Source organism: Cherax quadricarinatus, chromosome 6, assembly GCF_038502225.1.
Source record: "Cherax quadricarinatus isolate ZL_2023a chromosome 6, ASM3850222v1, whole genome shotgun sequence".
Lineage (NCBI taxonomy): Eukaryota > Metazoa > Arthropoda > Malacostraca > Decapoda > Parastacidae > Cherax > Cherax quadricarinatus.
This window is the reverse complement of record NC_091297.1, coordinates 2673221-2689694: the sequence shown is the minus strand read 5'-3', so window position 1 is coordinate 2689694 and position 16474 is coordinate 2673221. Positions and strand designations below refer to the sequence as shown.

The following is a 16474-nucleotide window of genomic DNA, read 5'->3' as shown; positions in this document are numbered from 1 at the left end:
CATACCCATTAAGGAAGTTTAAACAAGAATCTGCCACAGAAAAATCTTCTAATTGGTTAAGCATCTGAGGTATTGTTAGGTCATCCGCCATTGTATGTCTTGTCTTAACTCTCCCTCCTCCTCCAGCTCCCTCAAACATTCTCCCGTAACCAGACTCACCAGTTTACCTGAGAAAGGTACTTAATTATCTACATATAGACTCAAATTAGGTTATTATATAGAATTATTATTATTAGTCTTGTGAGTGGAACTTGAGTGTATAGTGTATGAAGATGAAGCACAAGCCAAGTCCATGGTTGACGAACACCTTGAGGTGTGTGGTGACCTGCTGTGTCTCAGTCAGCTGTTGACTGTGTATCTGGGAACATTATTTTTTATTCACGTTTTGGAGTACCTGTGCAGTGTATGTCTTAGAAGTGTGCGTGTGGCTGTGGCTGTTGCTGTAGCATTCTTCACCACCATGAAGACCACCTTTGGTTTCTTAATGGTAAAGTGAGGTAGTTAGCGTGTGAGATAACTTTCTTAATATGTCTCGTCAAAATGAACTTCATACTTATGGTGTGGACGGTAGTCAAGAGATTTTAGAGACGGACAGTGGGTCTAGGGACTACCTGGAGAGGGTTTCGGGGGTCAACGCCCCTGCGGCTCGGTCTGAGACCAGGCCTCATTGTGGATCAGGGTCTGATCAACCAGGCTGTTACTGCTGGCCGCACGCAAGCTGACGTACGAGCCACAGCCCCGTTGGTCAGGTAAAGACTAGGCCGCAAAGTTTTGATAGCTAAATAGGTTAGTGGTAATGAACTATTTACATGTTCAGAACTGGTTACAATCGTAATAAGTTGTTTATGCAGACATGCATTACGTCACAAATATGTTGTCTTGTATTTTACCAAGGTATGCTTGTAAAAAGAAAGGTTTCTTGTTGGTTATTTACAGTGTGCAGTCTCAGAATTCATTAATTTTATCGCACATAGTGACTCAAGGTGTGATAGTTGTCCAGGAGAGGTTGGGAGTATCATGATGTAAACAAAGGAATCTTAATCCAGTGAATCTGAGCTACCTTAATATTCCTTGAGCTGACATTTCACATCAGGTAAACACTGACAGGTATACTTAATGCTAAATAAAAGGCACTGTGTACCTAAACTAGTTGAAGGATGGGATACTTAAACAGTATTTGCAAAGGAGAGCCGCAGAGTATCCCTGAGGTGATGGTGTAAGTTTCCCTTGATCCTTTTTATTTACACTTTAAATGTCTTCTAGTGTATATATTGAGTTTCATCCCCATTGTAGAGAATAAAGTATTCGTGACTGGTTGTATACAGGCGACATGCAGCCTTAATAACCCTTGTGTAGTCGATAGGCTATGAATGTAATTAGAAGTGTAATTGTGTGTAATGCTGGAGAAGCATTGAACAGAAGAAATACCATAGACTCGTGAATGTTGACCACTTGGTCATAGACTTCTCTGTCGTTCCTCTTGTCTTCTATTTCCATGGCGAATTTTGTGTGGCTGTCCGTATACAGTTTCAACCATGTCCATGTTTTTGTTACTCGTATATACGTAGAAATTTTGGAAGATTTTTAAGGCATAAATTTCGAGTTTTGTGATAATTCGGTTGCAGATATGGAGAGAGAATTTGGTGTTCAGTTCTGTCTGTTAATTTGAACTACAGGCATATGAATGGAGCCTTGCATACTGAAGTGGGAAGTGAGGTTCGGCAGCTGGAGGTGACCTCACAGGAGGCCGGGACCACTAGTAGAAGTGAAAACCTAAGAATCTAGGAGCATTGCGGTAGTCCTACTGGCCCAAGCTAGACAGATTTTTCTTAAATTCGAGCCATCCAGTGGCGCAGTCACGGGGAAGAAGAGGCAAATACTTTTGTTTTTCAGTTATTGTTTTTACCGTTTTACATTGTGGTGGAGACGGAAAAACAAAAATAGAAAAGCCAGATACAGCGATTGATAAACAAAGAGGTCGACTGTACGTCATTGTAGGAGCTGCCAGATATCACCGGCTCTTCAACACGCAAGTTATACTTTTGTATCAGTCAAATCACATATTACTCGGGTAGATAATTTCCAGTAGATCCTTCATGTGTTAGCTCAAATCACCGACCAGTATGTTTTAAATAAGTGACCCACTGATCAGAGCAGATCGACTGGTCCGAACCCTTGACTGGTCCGAACCCTTGACTGGTCCGAACCCGGGACTGGTTTCAAACAGTTTCGTTGGACAATAAAGCAGACTGTAAACGGATGGGTTTGTAGGCGCCCTTATAAACACAAACATTAAAAATCAGGAACGTGACGGTAAGCTGTCCAATATACAAAAAGAGTTAGAAACAGAAATACAAATAGCTAGAGCTTCATTTAAGGTTATTAATATAATATTCAAGAGGTTGCTAGTAGACTTGCAGTAAATCAACCATTCAAATCATTATGAAGCTGTGTGTAGTCTGTGGTCAGTCAAACAAACGGGCTACCACATGGATAAATTGTCATTTTTGTGGAAATTGGTGTCACGCTCCTTGTGCAGATATCCCAGAACTAGCTACAAGCAGTATTAAAACAGAGAAGTGTTTTTGGGTATGCCCAAATGAGGAAAATCTGTGGACTAAAATCACAAGGGTATTAAAAGAGGATAACATCAAAGCTGCTTTCATAGAAAACCTGGAAGCTTTCTACAACAGATGGGAACATAAAAAGTCCGGGCTGAATGGTACTGCCCTTGATACTGGCCATGTAGTCAGAAACTGTAAGGCTGGAGATGATGTCCTGGTAGTCAGTAAATGGGGGGTGGATAGTGCTGTCCTGGGAGACAGTAATGGGGAAGCTGGAGGTGCTGTCCTGGGAGACAGTAATGGTGAAGCTGGAGGTGCTGTCCTGGGAGACAGTAATGGTGAAGCTGGAGATGCTGTCCTGGGAGACAGAAATGGTGAAGCTGGAGATACTGTCCTGGTAGACAGTAATGGTGAAGCTGGAGATTTTGTCCAGGTAGTCGGGAATTATACGCAGGAAGGAATACATATAAATGACCTCATAGAGGACAGGAGCCATAGTAGGGAAACAAGTGTAGTCAAAGATAAGATAAAACCAATATTGCAAACCAGAAATACCGCAGGAAATAGCAAACAAGAGGACTCCAATAGCAATAGTGAGGATAAATTACCAAAAACAACTGGTGGGAGCTCCATTGTTGGTGCTAAGGAGGATAGGAATAAGACAGGGAAACATGCACCAACAGGGAATACAGTCACAGAAACCCAAGGCAAACGGAAACCAAGCCTGTGCACATACTATGCACTTGGTATCTGCTGGCATGGGAAATCTGGAAAAACAGATGGGACATGCAACTATGACCACCCTAGAAAATGTCATGCCCATATGACAACAGGAAAATGCAAACTCCCTTCCTGTAAGCTTTTTCACCCTGAAATGTGTACCTCTTCAGTACAGGAAAGACTGTGCTATAACTTAAATTGCCAGGCATACCATCTAAAGGGGACAAAAAGATACAAAACATCCAGGCCATGGGAAAACCTGGGTAGCCACAGCCACTCAAGAGGGAGAGGTTTTTTAGTGCCAGGAAGGAAAAAAAACTGGCAGGAAATGGCAGAAATCGTACACCAAATCCAGTCATTCCTGGAGTGGAACCACAGTCGATGGCCTCCACTCCAAACCAACAGATACAGATACTAATGCCGGAAAAAAAATCCCCCCCCAGTACCAACAATACCACCAGTCCGATAACATTCTTCTTTGCAAATATACAGGGTCTAAAGCCAGCAATAAACAACAAAATACCTTTCATCCGTGGACTGCTTGCAGAGGCAAAGGCAATGTTCGCGGCTTTCACTGAGACCCACATAAAGGATCACTTGGACAACGAAATATGGATCCCAGGTTACAACCTATACAGATGTGACAGAGTGAACAGGCAAAAGGGGGGGGTTGGCCTGTACATTGCAGAGTCACTTGTTTGCACAGAACTGCTTAATGCCTCAAATGACGTAGTGGAAGTTTTAGCAGTAAAGGTCGAGAACCAAAACCTAGTCATTGTGGTAGTCTACAAGCCTCCGGATGCAACATCCCAGCAATTCCAGGAACAGCTGTTAAAAATTGACCACTGTCTGGAAAATCTTCCAGCTCCTGCACCCAACATCTTGCTCCTGGGGGATTTCAACTTAAGGCACCTAAAATGGAGGAATATAGCAAATAATATTGTTGCAGTAATAACACCAGGAGGCAGCTCTGATGAAAACTCACACTCACACGAGCTTTTAAATCTCTGCACAAAATTCAATTTAAACCAGCAAATAATAGAGCCTACTAGACTGGAGAATACACTAGACCTCATCTTCACTAACAATGATGATCTGATAAGAAATGTCACCATATCAAAAACAATATACTCAGATCACAACATAATTGAGGTTCAGACATGTATGCGTGGAGCCTCAGACCGACAAAATGAGACTAGTCACGAGGGAGCATTCACCAAATTCAACTTCAATAACAAAAACATAAAGTGGGACCAAGTAAACCAAGTCCTAACCGATATAAGCTGGGAAGATATACTAAGCAACACAGACCCAAACTTATGCCTAGAACAGATTAACTCGGTGGCACTCGATGTATGCACAAGGCTTATTCCTCTAAGAAAAAGGAGGAGTAGATGTAAAATAGAAAGAGACAGGCGCTCCCTTTACAGGCGACGGAAAAGAATAACAGAGCGGCTAAAAGAGGTCAATATATCAGAAATGCGCAGGGAGACACTGGTCAGAGAAATAGCAAGCATCGAACTTAAGCTAAAAGAATCCTTTAGGAGTCAGGAATCGCGGGAAGAACTAAAAGCCATAAATGAAATCGAAAGAAACCCAAAGTATTTCTTCTCCTATGCCAAATCAAAATCGAGAACAACGTCCAGTATTGGGCCCCTACTTAAACAAGATGGGTCCTACACAGATGACAGCAAGGAAATGAGTGAGCTACTCAAGTCCCAATATGACTCAGTTTTTAGCAAGCCGCTAACCAGACTGAGAGTCGAAGATCAAAATGAATTTTTTATGAGAGAGCCACAAAATTTGATTAACACAAGCCTATCCGATGTTATCCTGACGCCAAATGACTTCGAACAGGCGATAAATGACATGCCCATGCACTCTGCCCCAGGGCCAGACTCATGGAACTCTGTGTTCATCAAGAACTGCAAGAAGCCCCTATCACGAGCCTTTTCCATCCTATGGAGAGGGAGCATGGACACGGGGGTCGTCCCTCAGTTACTAAAAACAACAGACATAGCCCCACTCCACAAAGGGGGCAGTAAAGCAACAGCAAAGAACTACAGACCAATAGCACTAACATCCCATATCATAAAAATCTTTGAAAGGGTCCTAAGAAGCAAGATCACCACCCATCTAGAAACCCATCAGTTACACAACCCAGGGCAACATGGGTTTAGAACAGGTCGCTCCTGTCTGTCTCAACTACTGGATCACTACGACAAGGTCCTAAATGCACTAGAAGACAAAAAGAATGCAGATGTAATATATACAGACTTTGCAAAAGCCTTCGACAAGTGTGACCATGGCGTAATAGCGCACAAAATGCGCGCTAAAGGAATAACAGGAAAAGTTGGTCGATGGATCTATAATTTCCTCACTAACAGAACACAGAGAGTAGTCGTCAACAGAGTAAAGTCCGAGGCAGCTACGGTGAAAAGCTCTGTTCCACAAGGCACAGTACTAGCTCCCATCTTGTTCCTCATCCTCATATCCGACATAGACAAGGATGTCAGCCACAGCACCGTGTCTTCCTTTGCAGATGACACCCGAATCTGCATGACAGTGTCTTCCATTGCAGACACTGCAAGGCTCCAGGCGGACATCAACCAAATCTTTCAGTGGGCTGCAGAAAACAATATGAAGTTCAACGATGAGAAATTTCAATTACTCAGATATGGTAAACATGAGGAAATTAAATCTTCATCAGAGTACAAAACAAATTCTGGCCACAAAATAGAGCGAAACACCAACGTCAAAGACCTGGGAGTGATTATGTCGGAGGATCTCACCTTCAAGGACCATAACATTGTATCAATCGCATCTGCTAGAAAAATGACAGGATGGATAATGAGAACCTTCAAAACTAGGGAGGCCAAGCCCATGATGACACTCTTCAGGTCACTTGTTCTATCTAGGCTGGAATATTGCTGCACTCTAACAGCACCTTTCAAGGCAGGTGAAATTGCCGACCTAGAAAATGTACAGAGAACTTTCACGGCGCGCATAACGGAGATAAAACACCTCAATTACTGGGAGCGCTTGAGGTTTCTAAACCTGTATTCCCTGGAACGCAGGAGGGAGAGATACATGATTATATACACCTGGAAAATCCTAGAGGGACTAGTACCGAACTTGCACACGAAAATCACTCACTACGAAAGCAAAAGACTTGGCAGACGATGCAACATCCCCCCAATGAAAAGCAGGGGTGTCACTAGCACGTTAAGAGACCATACAATAAGTGTCAGGGGACCGAGACTGTTCAACTGCCTCCCAGCACACATAAGGGGGATTACCAACAGACCCCTGGCAGTCTTCAAGCTGGCACTGGACAAGCACCTAAAGGCAGTTCCTGATCAGCCGGGCTGTGGCTCGTACGTTGGTTTGCGTGCAGCCAGCAGCAACAGCCTGGTTGATCAGGCGCTGATCCACCAGGAGGCCTGGTCACAGACCGGGCCGCGGGGGCGTTGACCCCCGAAACTCTCTCCAGGTAATCTCTCCAGGTTGACCGGTGACCCAAAAAAGCACGATTTTTTAAGTAATTTCACATTCTGCAAAAAAAAAAAAAAAAAAAATCCTAGAGATTATTTTTTATTTCTGCATCTTGTTATATTTAATCCAGCCACAGAATATAACCATGACTCCGCTACTGAATTCTTCTTGCTCTAAAGTACATGTTGGCAAGTTTTTAAACAATAACTGTAGATGTCCTCTTGTGTGAAGATATATTAGTGTTGCTGTATCACACAATGTTTATGTTGATAAACAAGATACTTGTGCAACACTTCGGTATGTTTATTCTGGAAACTTTCTCCAGTCGGTGGCTTCAGCCCGATGCGGAGAAACATTGTAAGACGAAGAGTGAGGTAATCGGTCCCTAAGCCTGGAGTCTGTGTTTATTCCATCAATCTTGATGAAACTGCAGCATATTAGCAACTTAGATAATTATTCTTATAACCCTCCACCTTGACTACTTCGCATTCATATTATGATAGATTTATTAAAAAGTCAGCTACTCTTATCTTGCCTAGACTTTAGTTATTATGTACTAGGATTAGTCTCCCCGAAATGTCACAGCATGATAGTGACTTTCTTTGTACTTAGCAAATCAAAATTGTAATTACACATTGTAACCTTTCCATAAAAAAAATTATTCTTTTCTATCTATTAGATACAGCAGATATTGGGTGTAGCAGTGGTAGGTGGAGTCACCAGTGAAAAACCCAACTAGTAGAAGTATGTCATGCCTATAGGTTAGGCAAGCTTATATATATATCTTATATGCAGTGAAAGATGACTAAGTTGATATGTATTAAAAACTTTTCCTCTGGAAAAGCGTAATATTAGTCGAGATATGATTGAAGTGCACAACTGAAAAGCAGAAATTAAGGTAATATAAATAGTGTGTTGAAAATATATTTTACAAAGATAAGACTCACAGCCACGGTTGAAAGTTAGACTTTTAGATATAGAAGGATGTTGGGACGCGTAGACGAGTCGAACAAACTCCCACGTAGTGTTACTGAGGCAAAATATTTGGGTAGTTTTAAATATAGGTTGGACGGGTACACGAGTGAGTTGAACCTTCCTAGCATGATTTCTAACTAAATCATTAACTGTTTTGTATATCTGCACTATTTGTGTGAAACGTGAAAGAATGTATTTTTTTTGTGATATTAAACAGAATAAACTTAGATTCCTTATGTCTACAAATCGTATCATACCCACAAATCACATCTCAATCCTAGGTGTGGGAGTTGATCTTCCTGTATGAAGAAGTAGCGGCAGAGTTTACAGCGACATCAGAGTTTCAAGCTGCAGCAGCGAGTGAGACTGGAACTGCTTCACGAGATAGTTCCAGGAACACGTCCATAACTGCGGTGGTCAGTGGCAACAGTGGAGGTGTTCATTATGGTGACTCTGGAGGCAGCAGTAATACATCAGCACTGGGAGAGACCGTGATGGAAGGTGGACCACAACAAGACAACTTGAAACAAATATTCTCCACCACCTCGGCGTTGCCATCACTTCTGCGTCTTAAAATGACTGAGGATGGTAACATTGAAGCTTTAAGAGATAGAACGATAGTCCACTAAGCTGGAGAAATATGTTAACTTAGATAGGGTGTGTGGGGGGGGGGTCCAATGTATTTTGTTGTCGCTGGTCCACTGTATTTTTGTTCACCCTGTAGTCCAGACACTTCAGAAGTTAACCTTTACGTCATGCCAGACATTGACATAGGTTTCTGCTTGTGCCGAGAACCTACATAGATCCCAAGAAATTCAGATAGATGCTGAGGCGAAGGTTACTTATCCAGTGTACTCTGTAGCAGATGTCTGCCTGTGACTGCATGATGCACATTAATAGGTATGTTCTTAGAGAGTGGTGGGGCCTGTTGGTCCACAAGACGAACAAAACTAAATGTATTTCGGTAGCTAAGCTACCCCTGTATTGCATAACCCCCGACCCAGTGTACGTAAGTGTACACGGGAAGATTAACACAGAGGGGCATAAGTTTATAAATCGGTTAAATATTAAGGTTGAAGATTTGAAAGAATCAAATTTGGTATTTACAAATTATCTCCCGAAATCTAGCATTCCCAGATGGTAAATAAGCACATACACAGCCCTAAATTAAGTCCTCCCTTTCACGAAGAAGCACCAACTTTAAAGCCAAACTAATATTGTAAGAAACACCAGCATAGCAAGTTTGAAGCCAGTCGGTATTTGAATTATCAAGATATCAGTGTTGAAGAGTGAAGCCAGTTAGACGAAGCTCTCAGACATTATAGCATGAAAATTGATTTTTCAATTTTGCCAATTTCTTCTCCAGGTATACAGGCTTCTGTAGTAGAATACAGAAAAGACAGCAAAAGCAGTAGAAATGTAAAGACTATGTAATCAGTCCCGTAACACGATAGCTGACGCACACGATCGCTGACGCACTTGGCTCGCACTGAGTTCGAATCTCCGGTTGTTAGTTTAATATGTTTATTATGCACCCCCACTCTTCAAGGGGGGCACCTTGACGTGGTGAAGAGGCTCTTGGTCTGAGGAATTAGACCTGTTGGTCTCCTTCCTCAGACCGAACCTAATTACCCCCCCAATCCCCCCTCCCTTATCCCATCCTCCCTTTTTCTTTTCCTCTTCCTCCCCACCCCTCCCTACTACCCTTCCTATTTTTTTTTTCCTCCACAGGCACGCTAGTTCCTGGGTAGGGGAAATGGTACTGGGGTCCATCCCATTCCGTTGAGGTTCTTGGCAGTGGTGTAGTTTGCCGTGGACTCTGGATCACCTGGGGATGTCCCGATCCCTCTCCGGTCTCCCGGGGAGTGGCTTTGGGTATCTTTCGGGCGATGGGTGTATCTCTGGAGGCTGCCTTTCGGATTCCAGGGGTGGTGGCCAAAGGAGGTATGCTTTTTGGCAGATATCTGGCCCCCCTCTTTTGTCCACCGAGGTAGCTCGGCAGATGTGAGGTTGCTATCCCGGATTGCTGGTTTACTGACATGATGGGTAGGGTATGGCACGGGTTCCATGCTGCATCTGCACTACTTGTGGTGCTGAGGTCCTCTTAGGCACGGAGGGAGATTTCTGGCCCTCTCGTTCCTCCCAGGAACTATCCCTCCCCAGTCCCCCCTTTTTTTCTTTTTTTTTTTTTATTTTTTTTTCTTAAAAACAAAAAAGAAGTAACCTAACCATGGAAGCCCTAGTCCATGAACCTGTTACCCTCGGGCCCCTTCTTGATACCACACCCCATTCTGACCCTGCCTCGTCTTTGGACCACTCTTTGGACACTCCTAATGCCTCTGTACCTCTTGCCGGTGCTGTTTCCTCACCCGCTTCAGGCACTGAGGTCTCGACTGACTCCTTCGATTTATCTGACCTCTGCTCTCCTTTGACTATGCTTCCAGCCTCTCCCTCTATGGTGCGGCAATTTTTGAATCACCGGCCCGTTCCACATCGGACCAACTCTGGTCTCACGCCTAAACGACAATTACCTGCTGATGATACTTCTCCACCTTCTCGTTCTTCTCAGAAAAGATCAACACGTCCTGCACTCCCTTTCCACGCTCGGTTTCAGAATGCACAATGGACTAAATTCTTCACTTTACGACAGACTTCCTCTATTGCCTATCTTTCCGACCATAGCGTTGGCAAGGCACTCCTACGCCATGTTGGTAAAGATATTTATTTTCATGCTCTTAAGAGTGGTACGCGCATCATCACTGTACAGAATGCTACCCAAGCTCAGGATCTCTCTCTTCTTTCCCATATCGATACTGTTCCTGTCACTATTGAAAAACATAATTCCCTCAATTCTTGTAGTGGTACAGTCATTCTGCCCCATACCATAGTTCAACAAAATTTCCAGACATGTGGCAATGACATTCTTGAACAGCTGGAACTCCAAGATTTCCCAATCCTCAAGGTAGACACTTATGTTCTTCCTGCCCGCGGGCAGAGATGATACCCCTAGCAATGTGGCTCGTTTAACTTTTGACAGCCATGAACTCCCATCCTCAGTTTGTAGCAGGACATCGGTTACAAGTTCGAAAGGTGATCCCTACACCACAACAGTGTAGAAATTGCTGGCAATTTGGCCATCCAGCGAAATATTGCAAATCTGTAGCAGAATGCCCAGTCTGTGGTGCCGATGACCATTCTAATACGTCTTGCAATCGACCTCCCTCTTGCCTTAATTGTCATGAGGCTCGCCCTTCGTACTCTCGCCGTTGCCAAGTCTACTTAAATGAGCAGGAAATCCATTACCTCAGAGGCAGAAGGTCTCCCTTATGCCATGGCAGTTTCTCATCTCCACCTCCAAGGGAGACTACCTCGTGTTTCTTATTCCTGTTTCAAAACGTCCCCCCACTTCTGGGGTCCCATCTTCTGCAGCCTCCTCTGTGGTTACCTCTCCCATAGTCACTCCTGTATCTAATTCTTTTCCTGTCCTGGGCTCAGACGTCCCTACTTCAATGCCTCTGTCTGTTCTCGCTTCTTAGCGTTTTCCCTCGCAAGCCTCAGTATCGACGAGATCTTGTACGACACCTCCCAATTGTCCCTCTACTTCTGAGAAGTAAAAAAAAAAACTCCTTTAACCCCTCCTTCCCTTCTTCCACCTCCTCATTTTACCTTCCCTGTCTCTGTACCTGGTTCTTCCTCTCTCACTGGCTCTGTTACAAGTGTAGAGGTTCGCCCTCCTCCTCGAACTGTACCTTCCTCCCCTGTTCCCTCTCAAGTTTCTTCCTCTTCTACCACCTCCCAGGTTTCTGCCTCTTCTGTCCCCTTCCACGCTTCTTCTCCAGCTCCCTCCACCCTTTCGCCCCCCCCCTACCTTGGTACAGTCCATTACAGTTCCAATCTTTACTAATCATCCTCATACCATCTCCAATATCGTCTCCCATATGACGTCTTTGAATTCCGAAACACTTGAAGCAATCTCTGAATATATTGCAGAGACCAAACCATCAATGGACACTGATCCACCCTCTGTTCCTTCTCTCTCCTCTCCTCCATCTGCGCAACTCCTTTCTTCGCAGCGCACCGTTCCTTCGCTGCTTGAACGTTTTCCGCTGCCACCGCATGTGGACTTATCTAACCCCTCTGGTCCGTAGGAACCCTTACCTGCGGATTTCAGGTATCTTTATTCAAATTCAAATTCAAGGTTTATTCTCTATAAGGATTACAATGCTGAGTTTACAGAAATTTGGTTATTGTGTGGTTTACATGTAGTAAAATAGTGATTACAGAGTGTACCACTAGAACGCTTAGCATGGCTAGGCATTTCGGGCAGACTGTTTTATTCTTAATTGTAAAATATTACAAATTATGAGGCAAGTTGGTATTATGGCTAAGTGACTAAATACTAGTTTGTGAGTTTAGCAATGTAAATGCTTTTGTTTTGGCACAGTACATAGTTTCAGTATTGGAGTATCACAGGATTCATTATTTTAAGATTGAGATTAATATTTCTGTTTATGGTCAAATGAGTCAGTGAGTGTAAGTGTGAACCACCAGGTGGTATTCGTGTAGTTAGTTGACGGGGTGTATCAGGGAGATAAGATGTTTTCTAATGGTAGTTTTGAAGGTGATGAATGTGTCTGCAGTTCTAGAGTTCTCAGGTAGGGTATTCCAGATTTTAGGGCCTTCGACATACATTGAATTTTTGTAAAGGTTTAGTCGGACACGGGGAATGTCGTAGAGATGTTTGTGTCTGGTGTTATGCCTGTGGGTTCTGTCACAACTATCAAGAAAGCGTTTTAGGTCAAGGTTGATATTAGAGTTTAAGGCCCTGTAGATGTAGATTGCACAGTAGTAAGTGTGGATGTACTGAACAGGGAGTAAGTTTAGGTCTATGAAGAGTGGGGGGGTGTGTTGCCAGGGATGGGATTTAGTGATTATTCTTACTGCAGCTTTTTGTTGGGTTATTATTGGCTTTAGGTGTGTTGATGCAGTTGATCCCCAAGCACAAATAGCATAGGTGAGGTATGGATAAATAAGCGAGTGGTATAGTGTGAGAGGGGCATTTTGCGGGACGTAGTATCGTATCTTGGAGAGGATCCCAACCGTTTTGGATACTTTTTTGGTTATATGCTGGATATGGGTGCTGAAATTCAGGTTGTTTTCAAGGTATAAGCCTAGGAATTTGCCCCCATTATTTCTGGTAATTAGAGTGTTGTCAATCTTAATGTTAATTTGTGCATCTCCTGCTCTGCTACCAAACATAATATAGTAGGTTTTGTCAGTGTTAAGCGTAAGTTTATTGGCTGTCATCCAAGTCGATATTTTGATCAGCTCCTCATTCACAGTGGTGTTTAGGGTGGCAAGATTAGGGTGAGATGACATAAGTCGTGTCGTCAGCAAAGAGAATGGGTTTCAGGTGTTGGGATACGTTTGGAAGGTCATTGATGTATATGAGGAAGAGCAGGGGACCAAGGACACTTCCCTGCGGAACTCCAGTATCAAGTGGCCGTGTTGCTGATGCTGTGTCTTTAATGGTGACATACTGATACCTATTAGTAATGTAAGATTTGAAACAAGCAAGTGCATGGCCTCTTATACCGTAATGATCAAGTTTGTGGAGTAGGATATCGTGGTCTACTGTGTGAAAAGCTTTTCTTAGGTCAATAAAAATTCCTAGTGGATATTCCTTATTTTCCAATGCTGTGTAAAGCAGATCTAGCATTTTTATGATTGCATCATTAGTGCTTTTATTTTTCCTGAATCCAAATTGGCAGGGGTTGAGTATGTTTTGAGCCGTTATAAATGAATACAGTCTCCTGTGCACGAGTTTCTCAAAGATTTTGGATAGCAATGGTAAGTTAGATATTGGCCTATAGTTGTTTAAGTCTGTAGGGTCACCACCTTTATGTATTGGTGTAAGCCTTGCCATCTTGAGTAGTTTCGGGAAGGTGCTAGTCTCTAGTGACTTGTTAAAGAGTAATGAAATAGCATGCGAAAGGACATGGGCTGCTCGCTTGTACAGTAATGGTGGGACATGAGACAGATTCCCCGAGTTATTTTTAAGCGACTTTATAATCTCGGTGACTTCCGTGGGCTCAGTTGGTGCAAGATAGAAGGAATTTGGGAAATTCCCATCTAGGTAGTCCCTGGCATGGGCATTGGTATGTGGGATTTTACTGGTGAGATTAGATCCTATGGTTGAGAAGTTGTTTATCTTGTTAGCTGTGTCAGTGGGAGGTAGTGGTGTTTCATTAGGTTTAGTTAGGACAATATTCTTGGTTTTTCTCAGTTTGTGGGTCCCTAGTTTGTGGGTCACTACGACAAGGTCCTAAATGCACTAGAAGACAAAAAGAATGCAGATGTAATATATACAGAATTTGCAAAAGCCTTCGACAAGTGTGACCATGGCGTAATAGCGCACAAAATGCGTGCTAAAGGAATGACAGGAAAAGTCGGTCGATGGATCTATAATTTCCTCACTAACAGAACACGGAGAGTAGTCGTCAACAGAGTAAAGTCCGAGGCAGCTACGGTGAAAAGCTCTGTTCCACAAGGCACAGTACTCGCTCCCATCTTGTTCCTCATCCTCATATCCGACATAGACAAGGATGTCAGCCACAGCACCGTGTCTTCCTTTGCAGATGACGCCTGAATCTGCATGACAGTGTCTTCCATTGCAGACACTGCAAAGCTCCAGGCAGACATCAACCAAATCTTTCAGTGGGCTGCAGAAAACAATTTGAAGTTCAACGATGAGAAATTTCAATTACTCAGATATGGTAAACATGAGGAAATTAAATCTTCATCAGAGTACAAAACAAATTCTGGCCACAAAATAGAGCGAAACACCAACGTCAAAGACCTGGGAGTGATCATGTCGGAGGATCTCGCCTTCAAGGACCATAACATTGTATCAATCGCATCTGCTAGAAAAATGACAGGATGGATAATGAGAACCTTCAAAACTAGGGAGGCCAAGCCCATGATGACACTCTTCAGGTCATTTGTTCTATCTAGGCTGGAATATTGCTGCACACTAACAGCACCTTTCAAGGCAGGTGAAATTGCCGACCTAGAAAATGTACAGAGAACTTTCACGGCACGCATAACGGAGATAAAACACCTCAATTACTGGGAGCGCTTGAGGTTCCTAAACCTGTATTCCCTGGAATGCAGGAGGGAGAGATACATGATTATATACACCTGGAAAATCCTAGAGGGACTAGTACCGAACTTGGACACGAAAATCACTCACTACGAAAGTATAAGACTTGGCAGACGATGCACCATCCCCCAATGAAAAGCAGGGGTGTCACTAGCACGTTAAGAGACCATACAATAAGTGTCAGGGGCCCGAGACTGTTCAACTGCCTCCCAGCACACATAAGGGGGATTACCAACAGACCCCTGGCAGTCTTCAAGCTGGCACTGGACAAGCACCTAAAGTCAGTTCCGGATCAGCCGGACTGTGGCTCGTGCGTTGGTTTGCGTGCAGCCAGCAGCAACAGCCTGGTTGATCAGGCTCTGATCCACCAGGAGGCCTGGTCACAGACCGGGCCGCGGGGGCGTTGACCCCCGGAACTCTCTCCAGATATCTAGAATCTGAGTGTTTTCCAGGTCTTTTTTATATCTCCTCTAGTGTCTGTGAATCTACTGGAGTAGTGTAGTTGTTTGGCTTTCTTTATTACTTTGGTGAGAGCTGATGAATAGTGTTTAAGAATATCTTTGTGTATTAAGCCTTGTCTATATTGCTTTTCATATTGGTGTTTGTCAATGGATTTCAGAATGGTGCTGGTTAGCCATGGGCAACCAAGCTGTTTGTTTGTAATCTGTTTTGTTTTTATAGGACAATGTTTGTTGTATAGTCTAAGTAATTTGTTAAGAAAAATGTCTGTCCAGTCATCAATACCATTGGCCTTGGAGAATTCTGTAGGCCAGTCAACAGTCTCTAGGTCAGCTGTGAACTTCCTTACTGAAGCCTCGTCATGGAGTCTAAATGAGACTTTGTTGTATTCAAGTGGTGGTTTACTAATGTTTGTCAGGAGGAAGGTAGGGTAGTGGTCTGTAGTGCTATGTGATTATCCCTGATTTAAGGGGGGGCTAGTATATTGGTCCATATGTGATCTATTATGGTTGCACTTGTCTCAGTGAGCCTGGTTGGTTTAGTTATTGTTGGTAAGAGAAGTGTGTTGTTCATATTGTTGATGAAATCAGTTACAGGCTGATCATCTAGTAAGCCAAGGTTGATGTTGAAGTCTCCAGCTAAGAGAAGGTGGTGCTTATTCATTTGTCTGTTTGTTATTAGTGACTTTAATTTCTCACTGAAATTTGGGATGTTTGTGTGAGGTATCCGGTAAATGGCACCGATTGTTATAGGCGTCTTAAGGTTTTTACAGTAAAATTAGCAAAAATGTATTCCCCATATTCATCACTAAAGCAAGTGGTGCTAATACAAGATAATTGGTTAGAGTAATAGATTGCAATACCACCCCCAACTTGGTTTGGTCTGCAGTTGTGAATTGCTGTGTATCCTGGTAGAGGGTAGATATCTATTGTGTCCTGCTTAAGCCAGGTCTCAGTAAGAATAATGCAGGAGAAGGGTGTCTAGTGATTCAAGGAGTGCTAGGTCGTCATCATGGTGTTTGCTTAAGGACCTGATGTTGTAGTTAAGTACTGATAGACTTTTAGCATTGTTTAGGATAGTGCTGGCTTGTGATGCTGTG

The 16474-nt window shown here is 43.3% G+C and overlaps 1 protein-coding gene across 2 annotated transcripts in view; it reads left to right on the top strand.

Annotated features, from left to right (window-relative positions):
* Nucleotides 1-330: 330 nt before the first annotated feature.
* The window catches only part of LOC128692044 (uncharacterized), a 63884-nt gene continuing 47740 nt past the window's right edge, over nt 331-16474 (top strand). For both annotated transcript variants that reach the window (XM_070079826.1, XM_070079822.1), the window contains exons 1-2: nt 331-487; nt 8036-8342. In XM_070079826.1, coding sequence (XP_069935927.1) covers nt 461-487; nt 8036-8342 — 334 coding nt within the window. In that variant the 5' untranslated portion in view covers nt 331-460. The remainder of the gene's footprint in view (nt 488-8035; nt 8343-16474) is intronic.